The 13,167-nt window shown below is 40.6% G+C and overlaps 1 protein-coding gene across 1 annotated transcript; it reads left to right on the plus strand.

Moving 5' to 3' along the window:
- Positions 1 to 10,410: 10,410 nt before the first annotated feature.
- On the plus strand, positions 10,411 to 11,376 carry LOC115750328 (EPIDERMAL PATTERNING FACTOR-like protein 4). The gene has a single exon (XM_030687605.2). It carries the CDS (start codon positions 10,518 to 10,520, stop codon positions 10,902 to 10,904), a length of 387 nt encoding a protein of 128 aa, XP_030543465.1. The 5' UTR covers positions 10,411 to 10,517; the 3' UTR covers positions 10,905 to 11,376.
- The last annotated feature ends 1,791 nt before the right edge of the window (positions 11,377 to 13,167 follow it).

Below are 13,167 nucleotides of genomic sequence, written 5' to 3' on the forward strand. Positions count from 1 at the left end.
CGTGGATGAAAACCACCAAGCCAGGTGCTTCTCCCAAGATTTCATGTTTCCCGCTCTGTCTTCTTCATTTCCTTCGACATCTTTGGGACCCTCAAATCTTTTCTGCAAGTATGCTTGTCCCTCTTTTAATATGGCGAGACCTTTAAGTCATTTCGCAACTTTTTCGAATTGGTGAGCCTCGAGATGGTAGATCCGTGATTCACGGACGAAACGTCCGTAGTTTTGCCCGGATAATTAACTCGGCCCCCACAATAATTATTGCTATAACTTTTTCTGCCCTTTAAATTAGGATTTAACGCCGAGACGATTATCGCTTTCATATCTTCATCTCCAACCTTCTAAGCACTCTTTCGCATCCACTCTTTTTTAGCGGCTTCAAGAACAATGGCCTCCCTCCCCGCACGCGTCTTCTCGGCTGAAGTTTTGGCCAAATGGGAGAAACTTTATAATCTCTTAGGCCAGGGCTACTCTTATATAGCCAACCATCCGGAGGTCGAAACCGAAATCCGTCTCATGTTTACGGATATGGACACCGTTTCTATTCAAGGTACCGAGTTAGAAAAGGAATATAGGATCTTCCCTACCCTCTTCACTAACTTCCCGGAGGCTTACCATCTTGCTCATCAAGATGTTACTTTGGCTCATCTTGTGAGAGCTCGCTATCGGGATCGGTCGGACAGCTTGGTGTTGGCCGGTCTTGTAGCCGACAATCATAAGAAGGCCCTTGACTATGGTAATGAACAAGTCTCGCCGCCGATTCGTGAGAGGGGGAACTTGGTGGAACGTTTGGCCATGTCCCGGACCATCTTCGAGCGCGATCCGCTCGATATCGTTTTGAAATTCCAATGCACATGGCTGGAAGAAAGGCTGGACGATCCGACCCTCGGATATAGCCCGCGGGAGAATGCCGATCCATGACTTGGAATCTCGCTGCCGAGTATCACGAGGACAGGGTGGCCAAGCTTAAAGAGAAATGTGAGCTCCTCCTCTTTAAGTCGGCGGATCTCGATTCTCGAAGCGATCGGTGTAGGCGGAGCATCAACCGTATGGAGAGTCGAGTTAAACTCCTTTGTGATGCTCATTAGGGCTCGGTTTGGCTTTACGTTCCCACCCCGATGATCTGTTTGTAAGGTTTCCCGATGGATGGAATAAATGCAAGTTTTTTATGATTTGCATTTCGCTTTCAGCATTATTCCTTCTTCCATATCGTCGTGATTTTATCTTGGTCGTCATATTTTTTTGCAAGATAACCCATTTACTTTGTGGATATGTAAATCTCACGCTCCCGATGATCAATTCAATTGGGCGGGAGAAACCCCCATTTGAAATAATCTCTCAACAAACGAATGCCCGAATGTGAACAACTCGAATCTGTCTTAATATTATAACTCGATTATGAAAACATGAGAGTAAATCAAGTATAATATTTTTTACAAAGATCGAATTGACTGGATTGGTAAAGACACGACCATCCATCTCGGCTAGAATTAAAGCACCACCAGGGAGTACCTTCTTTACTATATATGGACCACCATAGTTTGGAGCGAACTTCCCTTCCGGGAGTGGGACCATTGGCAACAATTTTCGCAAGACCAGGTTATTGATCCGAAAATATCGAGGCCGAACTTTTTGTTGAATGAATTAGCAACCCTCTGCTGATAACACTCGGCCATGACATATAACCTTAAGTCTCTTTTCATCGATCGATTCAATTGGCTCGCCCTCTGCTTGGATCCATTCGGCTTCCGTCAAGATAGCTTGAGACAAGTATACGTAAGGAAGGAATTTCCACTTCAACCGGTAGAAACAGCCTCCATTCCATATACAAGAGAATACATGGTTGCCCCGGTAGATGTCCGGATCGAGGTCCGATACGCCATAAGTGCAAATGGCAACCTCTCATGCCAATCGCGATAATTTTCAGCCGTCTTTGCTAAGATTTTCTTGATGTTCTTATTGGCGGCTTCTATCGCTCCATTCATCTCGAGGACGATATAGGGAAGAGTTCGGATGCTTGATCTTGAACAATTCGTCCATTAGCTTGTTGTTTAAGTTCGAGCCATTGTCGGTGATTATAGCTTCAGGTGAACCGTATCGAGCAATGATATCCCGGCGGATAAAATTCACGATATTTCGTGCCGTGACCGCTAAATAGGATGCGGCTTCGATCCATTTGGAGAAATAGTCAATCGCCACCAAGATGAATCGATGGCCATTGGATGCTTTAGGGTTGATAGGGCCGATAACATCAATGCCCCACATAGAAAACGGCCATGGTTCGGATAACCGATGCAACTCGTTTGGAGGGACATTAATCTTGTTACCATGAATCGACATTTGTGACAGCCTTCGGACATGCTGAACCGGGTTGGAAGTCCCATCATACTTCTCGAAGTCGGGCATCTTGAACTTCTCCGACACTGTGATCTTTGAAAAGACAGACAGGTCAATCTGGGATATGTTGTGAGTCCCCTCGACTTCTCGGATCCTCTGTTCCATTTGGGCCAACAGCTTAGCCGTATCACCATTCAATCCGAGGGCCGTAGGGCTGGCTTGAGGGATCGGGACTACGGGCGGCGTGCTCGAATTCACGCCGGTGATGATCACATCTTCTAGCAGCATTGTCGGATAGGGAGTAGCTTCTAGGGCTTTACCGACGTTGTCCGTAGGAGGAATTAGAGCGAGGAATGGTTAGCGGCGAGGCTGGAGGTGGATGATTGAAGTTTGGCGGCAAAGGCGGCCATCAATTCCTCCATCTTTCGGGACATCATCCCTTCAAAGCGCTCGGTCAAGGAGCCAAGTTTCTCATCCAGGGCAGCAAGACGACGGTAGTATTGATGTTGGCCATCCTCTTCGCGATCGATCGAGTAATATGTGGAGGATCCCCGATAAATTACCTGTACACAAACCCAAAATTAGTACAGGGAGCAAGAATAGCGAGCCGGCTCATGGCATCCCTCTAGACTCGAACAAAGTGATTATGACCAAAGGATTGAAACATGTAATTTTCAGTTTGTCCGCTTTTACGAAAAAATTCGTATTAATTCGTACGTTGATCAAAACATGTCTAAATTTTACGAGCTTGTAGTTGAGAAGATGATGAACAACTTTTATGTTGGCCAATCAGACTAAAAATGCGCGGATCAAATCAGTTTAATGTGTCTTTCCAAAACAATCATGTTCAGAAAACTGTTATAACCGCATGTTGTTGAAAAAACGAAGGGCCATCTTAAATTATGAATTTAATTCTGAAATTTTGCAAGATATTAGTTGAAACATAGGTCTACAACTTTCGTGTTTGGCACTTACTCAAAGCTCGACCGTAGAATTTAGTAAAAATCACACAACAGGAATAAGCTAAATCAGAATTGAGGACAGCTGATGAAATTGTAAAAGCTACAGAAGCAAAGTGCGAAATTGGAAATAAGACAAAGAAACTTCTAAACAATCAACCTAAACCATGGACCGACCCAAAATAAAAATGAGATAACAGGGTACAAGAGACGAGAAATTACCTCTCATACGAAGAAAATGCCAATCACAAAGACATGCGCATGAATTGTGAGTTTAAATCTTATTCTATCTATCCAAAAGGCTTTTGCAAAGTGAAACGATGAACGAAACGACATGTCGCTGCCTCGCGCACAGTCATCATGACTAGTCGCAACCTCGCGTACAATAGTCATGACTAGTCGGGTCCAATCATTTCGGCTTGGTTCGGTCGACAAGGGCAATTCTCATGCATCGTAGCCTCACGTGCATAAGAACGACCCTTGAGCCATTTTTTTGAAAAAATTTTCGGGATCCAGATGGGATAACCTTTAGCGAAGCCTTACCGCCAAGGTTAAAGGACCATCTAAATACCATCTTAAAACTATTAGTGTGACTCGGGTCCGGTCACGGGTTGTGTGCGGTGTAGTGCAAAGACGATAAATCATGCACAACAATTAAAAGCAAACACCGCTTCAATGATTCAAAAGTTAAATCACAATTCCAATTCACCAAGCCTGCAAAACAAAGGGTTAGCCAATCACTCCTCCCCTTATAACTCCCAATCTGCAAAAACATTTAACACCTAAGAATGAGAATTCAACCAAAGTTTGCCAAATCAAGTGATTCCTTTTTCATGAAATTATCTGGCCTAAGTCCTCTTTGAGTCCCCGGTGGAGTCGCTAAGCTGTCGCGACCTAAAAAATAAACGGGTTGATTTTCGGGCTAATGGATTATCAGGTTAATTAATTAACTAACCTAACTCGGACCCTCCCAAGTCCATACCAAATCGCAACTTAAGGTTCAAATAATTAACATGCAACGTGTTTTGAATTTGGAGTCGCCACTAATCATTTTCGGTAGGTTGATTAGAAACCTAAATAAAATAGCGGGAGAAAACTATCTTATTTCCGCGAACCGGAGATTTTGAATTCGGGGATTTGGTTACGTCAGATTTCTCTAACGCCCTTTCGGTACCATTTTCATGAAAAATATTTGATTTGGCAATTTTAATGGATTTTACTTGAAATTCAAAGATGCAATTTTTTTGATTTTTTCTTCTTTTTTATGGGGATGTAAAACATTGAACTTTGTACGATATACACCATGGGTGATTTAGAAAGAAAGAAAACGCAGCCAATCACGAGTATTTACGAAATAAATTAACATGTAATAATGCTAAAATTTGGAACACGTGGCATGTCTAAAATAAACAAACGAATGTTCACACCAAACGATTACATTTTTGTAGATCGAGATGGAAAGGATTACCTTCTATTACACAAAACCTTACTCACATACACGTTATAGTTCCCTTCAAGATCTCGGAGTTGGAAGAACGCGGCTGTCGTCGAAAATGGCAAGCAATGGCGTTGTTGGGTTGCGAGGGGCGAAATATGTGTCGGGACTCGTCGAAGATGATGCTCGACTAAAACACTTTTCTTTACTCTCGAATTTTCTCTTCTGATTTTTCTCAAGAACTCTCTTTTTCCTCTCTAAAAATTCCTCTCAAAAACTCTCTCAAAACTCTCTCAATTCTCTTCCACTCTTCCTAAAAAACTCTCTCAATTCTCCTCTACTCTCTCTCTCAATTCTCTTCCACTTCCCCCTTCTAAAACTCTTCTCAAGAGCTCTCTCTTTTATAGGCAAAGTTCTTCATCCTTCATTCTTCACCTTCATTTCTTCACCTTCCATCTTCATCTTCTCTTCTTCATCTTCATTTCTTCACCTTCCATTTTCATCTTCCCTTCTTCATCTTCATTTCTTCACCTTCCATTTTCATCTTCCCTTCATTATCTTCCCTTCATCATCTTCCCTTCTTCATCTTCTTTTCATTATCTTCCCTTCATCATCTTCCCTTCTTCATCTTCTTTTGGTATTTGCAATACAGTCCCCGAAGTTCCAAGTATTTGCACATACGGTCCTCGAAATTTTAAGTATTTGCAATACGAGTCCTTGAAGTTTCAAATCTTCTCGGTGTATTTTTCCATCCCGTGCCTAGTCTAGACGCATGCTAAATTAAGTGTTCTGCTTGCCCGATTATATGCCAATGCAATGTACGCTAAAAATAAATATGTGAGATGATTTTTTATAATTTTTATGCAAAAAATAGATTAATCAAAATTTAGGCGTCAACAGCCACTAGGCGAGAGCGTGGCGAGGGTCGCTGGTTCTCACTCCAAAAACCAAAAATAAAAGTAAAGAAAAAGAAAAAAACATAAAAATTTCAAAGTATTGTTAAAAAATATCCACGTCAACGTCGGCCGTACTATGTAAGAATGTCGATGTCCATGTCAATAATTTCTGGCCAAAATTGATCCGATCAACTCGGTTGGCGTAAAGAAAAGGTTTATGACTCAATTGATATAATTAAAAGGTTTATGGCTAATTTAAGACAAGTGTCGTAGTTTTAAGATTTTGGTAAATTATCCATAAATAACTCATCAAATCCTTTATCGGACTTCCTAAAAAACAACAGTAATAATCCGGTCTGCCAAATGTGCATCCTAAACAACTTGACAAGCTGCAAATGGGTCGCGTCCAACTCAACATCATTTGTCTTTTTTAGGGTTAATTGCTCGAGGCCTCCCTAAACTTTGGCAGCATTGCACAACAACCTCGACGTTCCAAAGATAGAAATTACTTAAAACTCTGAAATCATTACACGATATTGATAACTCCCGAACATTAAACAGTCACAAGTCACACTCATGAACCTTGAATTTTTATTGCAATAGCTAGCCTTCGTCGACATAGAGTGTTACCTCAAAATGGAATAACTCTATTTTATTTTACTTAAATCATTTCTGTTGAAATTTTTTAAAGTTCATCACCCATGCACCCCCTCTAATCTTTCTTTAACTTTATTTGCTATGCATACAGAAAAGTCCGCGACTACAACAAAAATTTAAAGTTCCGGGGTGTGTTATCGACACCCTTTTCAAAGTTCGGAAGGTCTTTGTGTGACGACCTCGAAATTCACGAGGATAGCCCGTAATAGTTCAAAGTTCGGGGACTATTGTGCAAATGTGTCGAAGTTGGATGTTTTCGAGCAATCATTTCTTCTTCTTTGTCTCCAAGGAATTTGCTAGTAATTTATAGGAGGGGGCATGTAGGGAAAGGCACAAGGCCGGCAGATAAAGAAAGATCATGGTAGGGTTCATTAAATGGCACTGCGATGAACTCTTCCGTTTGCCAGCCTCATCACGTGGCGCGCACATGATATGTACGTATCATCGCCCTTTTCGAGAGACACCGTGTCTCCCCTCATTTTTCAAGCTCCGTTTGTTTCGCGAGGAACGTGCAATTTGAAAAATATTTTCCAAATAACGATTGCTCATATTATTTATGAAAATGGACGAGCAAAAAATATTATTATCGTCTACGTCTATGTACATATGTGAACGCGATTTATTTTCGGTAATAAAAATATGTTATTGAGTACTTATTTTTTTAAAAATATTTTTCGAATTATTCAATTTTTCGTAAAATAATAGGCGTCCTTGATGTTGGATTCTCAAAAGAGGCTTTGATTTGCCTGTCTCTCTGTCCATCGTTTGATCCCACGCACGTGCCGTGTCTCTCCACCTGATGAAACCCGGGGGACCCACCAATCCCCGGTCAAAGCGAATTAAAGTCGGGTGTTTGTACTTCCGAGTCCCTTTGTGGCCTTGTGGGTGGGCAAACGGCAAAGCACCCGTCCCCACAGGACACGGTGAGGGATAGAGCGGAGATTGTCTTTGCTCGAGAGGTGGAGGCCGACAAAAATTGACACAAGCGATCTTTGAATTTTAACTCAATATATAATATCGTTTTTAAATTATAAATTTATTTAATATGATCTCTGAATTTCGATACAATGTGCAATATCGTCCCTCAATTATTAGCTTGCTCGATACGATCTCCGAACTTTGATCAAATATGTAACGTCGTCTTCGAATTGTCAACTTGTTTAATATGGTCTACGAACTTTAATATGATATACAACGTAGTCTTCGAATTGTCAATTTGTTCAATATGATCTCTAAATTTTTAGTTCAATGTATGTTCACTATCTAGCCAAATTGCTATCCGCATCCTCAAACCGTCGCTATTTAAATTTCTTGGAGCTGAAATGTATGTTCACTTCATATGCATCACTTGTTAACTGTTTAAATATATGTTACATCGTCTTAACATTGGAATTACAACGGGCTTATGTACGTTTAGTCACCAATCAACTACTAAGGACGCGCATGGCAACACTTTTATTCTAAAAATCAACTTTTGGCTAGAAGTTAATTTTTTTACTTCTGGAGAGAAGTAATTTTCTTTTTACTTTTTCAAGTGACTCCAAAATTATTTCTAGAGTAAAAAATGCTTCAAAAATAGAAAAATGAAATTGTGTGATCAAACGGATTTCTGCTCCATAATCGCTTCTAAAGTAGAAATTCTACTCCATAAGTGTTGTCATGCGGGCCCTAATTATCCGAGCTTGGTTTCATATTGTATGACCAAGTTGACATCAATATTTTTCTATTTTTATTCATTTATTCTTTTTTTCTTTTCCTAATATATATATATATTTTAATTTTAGTTTCAGAATATGCTTTGTTCGGCACGAGACAGACAGCAGCATCCAAATCTTTTCCTTTCGTGGGCTGAATGACACACTCGTGGAAGCACTGTTGTTCTTATGTGTGTAAATATGGGCTAATTCCCTAAATAAAAAAATAAAAAAAAAACTCCAATTTTAAGTGCAATCTCAATTATGTCCCCAACTTTTTTCATTAAAAAAAAAATCATCAACTTTCACTCCAGTCATGAATATATCCATGTATCCAAAAATGACAACTGGTTTCTTCAAGATCATCAACATTATGAGTCTGTTGTTGTTCAATGCGAATGTGAAACGCTTTGATGAAAACGCCGGTTTCAAATAATGGACCTCTAACTAGCCTTGATGTTGACAATTGTAAAGATACAAGTAGCGATTTTCGAACATATGAACACATTTAGGACTACAGTGAAAGTTGAGGGCTTCTAAAGAAAATAAGTTGTTTTTTTTTTTGTCACTTTACAATAATAGGCGTCATAGTGGCTAATCTGGTGTTTTGGTCAGGCCTCAAATGCTTCATTTGGCTAAAATGCTTCATTTGGCTAAAATGAAAATTTCAAATTTCGCGTGCGCACATACAGATCTCATAATTCTCATTGTTGAACTTTAAATTTTGCAATTTTTGTATTATTTTAATTTTTTTTGGTCGAAATTACGTTATCTACTTTCAAGACACTATACTAGGCATCATGAAATTCCTAGAAGAAAGAGCGAGGGCGCCCCAGCCCTTGCTTGGGCCGAATGACGGCCGCAACGCCTCGCTCACCCGGATTGGGTGAGGGCATCCCGGCCATCTCCCGTGGCCCGCATCCCTCGCCGGCCCAAGGGTTTGGGAGAAAAAGACTAAAGAAAGGAAAAAATAAAAAATTCAAAAAAGTATTAAAATATTATTTAAAAAAGTACCACGTCAACACCGGCCGATCAATTGGACTGAATTGAGATAAATACAAAAAAAAATTAGTATTGAATTGGCAAAAAGAGGGTTTTATGATTGAATTGGCACAATTGCAATAAGTTTATGATAGTTTTGGTAATTTTCCCGAAAGCAAGTACCGCAATCTTCAAGGGGCAAAGCATGTATCTTTTTCCCCTTATTTATCACTTGAAGTGAAGAAAATGACGCCGTAATTAATTTATTAATCATGCCTTTGTCGAATATAAATAATTTAACCAGTCTATAATTTAAGTGCCAGGCCCAAAGAACAATCTTGTGGATTGAGAGGAGAAGTAATCCAACATTTATGTTCTCATAGTCATATCCCTCCTTTCACAAAACTTTCTTCATTTTCTGGGTTAGTAGGACTAACAAATTTCTCAGAGAATAATAGTGTTTTATAAACTTTAGCAACACTAATCTCTTTGAAAATGTCAAGAAGAGACTGGTCAAAATGAAATTAATCTTGGATTTACGTAGCAAAATATTCTTTTTGATGTCTAGCGGATATGAAATAAGTAATTAAGTAGCTTCGAGTCCATAAAGATAACAAAACTTTATCGGCCTCTTTATTTCGCAAAAAATGATCGATTTATAAAATTTTCCTTAAAACCGATCATTTAAATCGCCTCCCAAAAGAAAATGAACGTACAATATTTTTGTCGTCCATAAAAATATTTAGACATACATTTTTAACCATAACGAGAATATTTTTCATTGTCCATAAAGCACTTTTGATTAGTGCATATCGGTTTCCTTTTTAATTTTTTTTTTTTTTTGCGGAAGCACTTAAAACTTTTACGAGTTATAAACGTGCCGACCGCTTGGCATGTAGATTTATATGTAGATTTTGACAAAGATATAGCTTATCTCAGCTTTCCAAAAAATTCGATTTATGTAGTATCACTCCTTTTTCATTTGGCCAAAAAAATAAATGATTTGGAAATTATAATAATTTCAAAAATGAAAAAAAAAAAAAGGCACAAAAAGAAATGCACCGCAAGTGAAAATGGAGAAGTCATGGAGGACGAGATTCAAGATTCAACCCAATCAATCGGGTCTTTCCGTGGGCCCCACTAACCATGTTCCGTATTTTAAAAAAAGAAGAAATGAAAATGTAGAAATTCTTCCTCTCTGACTCTCTCTCTCTCTAAAACCTCGTCCTGTTCCGTTTAACGTGATTTGCTTCTTCTTCCTCTCTCTCTCTCTCTCTCTAACATCGTCCTGTTCCGTTTAACGTGATTTGCTTCTGGATCCTTGATTAACATGACTTTACCAGATCTCTTGATGATGATGTCTTTGAATTCAATCACCTCAACCTCAACACACAAGCGCACGCTCACACTGCAATTATAACCCTCCTCCCTCTCTCTCTCGCTCTCTCTCTCTCTCTCTCTCTTATTTATTTCCAGAACCTCCGACAGTCTGTCCCCCTCTCTCTCTCTCTCTCTCTCTCTCTCTCTCTCCGCCGCTAACCAGGGCAACTCTGCTTCGGTGATGAGCGCGCCGCGCCACCGCCGACATCCTTCGACGGCCGCCTTGACGGCCCTCGCTCTCTTGCTGTTCGCCTCCGCGTCCGCCGCCATCTCCGTCACGCGACAGCTCGTGACGACGACGACGACGACGACGACCAAGAACCCGAGAGCCGCCGGCGGAGGCACCCGCAAGATCGCCCACAATTCTTGGCCGCTGGCGGAGCCGACGGCCCGGAGGCGGCTCCTGGCGGGCCCCGGGTCGTCGCCGCCGACGTGCAGGGCCAAGTGCGGGCGCTGCTCGCCGTGCAAGCCGGTGCACGTGCCGATCCACCCCGGCCTGAGCCTGCCGCTCGAGTACTACCCGGAGGCCTGGCGATGCAAGTGTGGGAGCAAGCTCTTCATGCCTTGATCGTCGTCAGTCGGAGAAAAATCAAGAAGAAGAAGAAGAAGAAGAAGAAGACGAAGCCCCGATGATGATACTGTTGAAAGTGAAACAAGCGACGTCGTGTTGATGTTCTTGTTCTTTCTTCCGCATTTTGGATTACTATTTGGCGGTTAGCTCGTTTGCTCTCTTTTCTTGGGTTTCGCTCGTTTGCGTACATATCATGATGATTGATTTTTTTTTGGGGGGAGGGGGGGATGGTGATGATTATGAGGAAAGCAAAGCTGGGGAGTTGTTGGGATTATAGCTTATTTAGCTCTCACTCTGAGTCTCGTCTGAACTAGAGAGAGAGTGAGACTCTCTCATTCATAGTTTCTCTCTCTTCTGTTCCTTTTTTTTGTTTTTTGGGTGGAGGTGGGTTCTGACTTTGCATTAAGAAGGTGGGGGTGCGAGGTTATAATTATGGGACAAAATGAAAAGCACAGAGACATGTAATTATTTATAACACGAGCTTCTCTCTCTCTCTCTCTCTCTCTGACTCTCTGTGAAGTATATGGGACGCTGCTGTCATTTAAGATTTTACCCATACTATGCTCTCTTCCTTTCTTCTTCCTCACCCTCTCTCTCCTCAAGCGTCCATGTCCCCCGTTTCTCTTTTCCTGCTCTGAGGAATGAAATGGTGATGATCCCTTAAACATCTTCCAACCATTGGAAACTGAGTGAAGTTGTGTGGTCTTCTTCTCTTCTGTACTGCTGCTGCTACTTCATTATTCTTTCCTTTTGGGAAGATCCTCTGAACCATTGACGACCACCATACCTCGGGTGCAAATTGGTTCCCTGAAGCATTAGCACACCATTGATTTCTCTCTCTCTCTCTCTCTCTCTCTCTCTCTCTATGCGAGGTGAGGGAGAGGGGAGAGATGGGAAAAAACGGAAACTTGTCGAGGATTTGGAGACTTTGGACGGGGGGACATCACTGTTGCTAAAGAGCTGGAGAGAGAGAGAGAGAGCGAGCGAGCGTGCGGATTGAACTTGATCAGAGAGATGGGTTTTCCATTTCTGCTGTCAGCCGAGCTGACTGACTTGGATCTCGGAAGAACAATGGAGGAAAAAGCTTTTCAGACAGAGAGAGAGAGAGAGAGAGAGAAAGGGAGAGACTAGACGGTGTTTGGTTTCGAAACGTGTGGTGTTTTGGTTCCATCGCTTTCTTTTCTTCTTTATAATAATTTCTCAGAGGCTGTTAGCTTTTTGCCAATACGACAGCATTCATTTCTCTACGGACTTTGCCATTTTTCTTTTGCATCGTACATCTCTCTCCCTCTGAAAACTTTCAGAACAGCTTCATTTCCAGATGTGCCCTTTTAAATTTTTAGTCCATTGGTTAGTCAGATTTCTCTCCTCTTCGTAGGATTTTTTTAAATATTTTTTAGGTCACTGTTCTGTCCTAGACGTAGGTTTTGTTTTCTCTGACAGTGACGAAGAACAAAAACACTGCCAAGTGGAAAAATGCATGCCCAAACCAACTACTTACCCTAATAATCCCACAATTCACAAAATAGTATAGTAATATTACTATTCCATCACAAATTAGAAGTGAGAAAATTACCAAAAATCCTAAACAATGTCCACCATGACACGTATATCTCGAAATTGTGCCCGCCGCAGACATATTTATTTTGGAAATTTTTTTTTTGTGACAGAAAATCCCGAACTTGTACGTGTGTCGCACATTGACTTTGAACTTTGCTCTAAATCATTTTTTTTGTGACATCAAATTTGTAGGCATGTGACATATTTATCTCAAATATTGAGATAAATGTATCACATGAATAAAGTGTAAGTGTAGGGTAAATGTGTTGTGTGTATATATAAATTTTAGATTTTTTGTGTCCAAAAAAAAAAAAAAGATTTGGTAGATGTGTCACATCAGATATGTTTTAGGGTTTGCGTTGGCTTTTTTCCCAATTGGAATTACTCATACTAGCCTTGGATGTCATGCCACTGGAAACGCAATTTGCGCATGCTTGTAAAGAACTTGTTAGAATGAGTGCTCTAATTTCACATATTAAAAAGTAATTATACAAAAATAGATTACCTACCAAGATATTCTTCGAATTTGACCCAAAAAAAGGGGAATTCTCAAGGTCAGTGCAATTTTGGGTCGTTGGAAGATTTCTAATTTAAGAATCGGAGTTATGTCTGTCAGAATCCTACCACCTGCGTGCTAACTGTTTTAGATCAAGACTGTCTATATATACCAACAGTTTAGACTTAACCGGTTTATGAAACT

The sequence above is a fragment of the Rhodamnia argentea genome, chromosome 1 (assembly GCF_020921035.1).
Source record: "Rhodamnia argentea isolate NSW1041297 chromosome 1, ASM2092103v1, whole genome shotgun sequence".
In the NCBI taxonomy this organism is placed as follows: domain Eukaryota; kingdom Viridiplantae; phylum Streptophyta; class Magnoliopsida; order Myrtales; family Myrtaceae; genus Rhodamnia; species Rhodamnia argentea.

Bases quoted from the DNA above. Each gene is read 5' to 3' on its own strand.
- LOC115750328 (XM_030687605.2), top strand. From the start codon at position 10,518: ATGAGCGCGCCGCGCCACCGCCGACATCCTTCGACGGCCGCCTTGACG.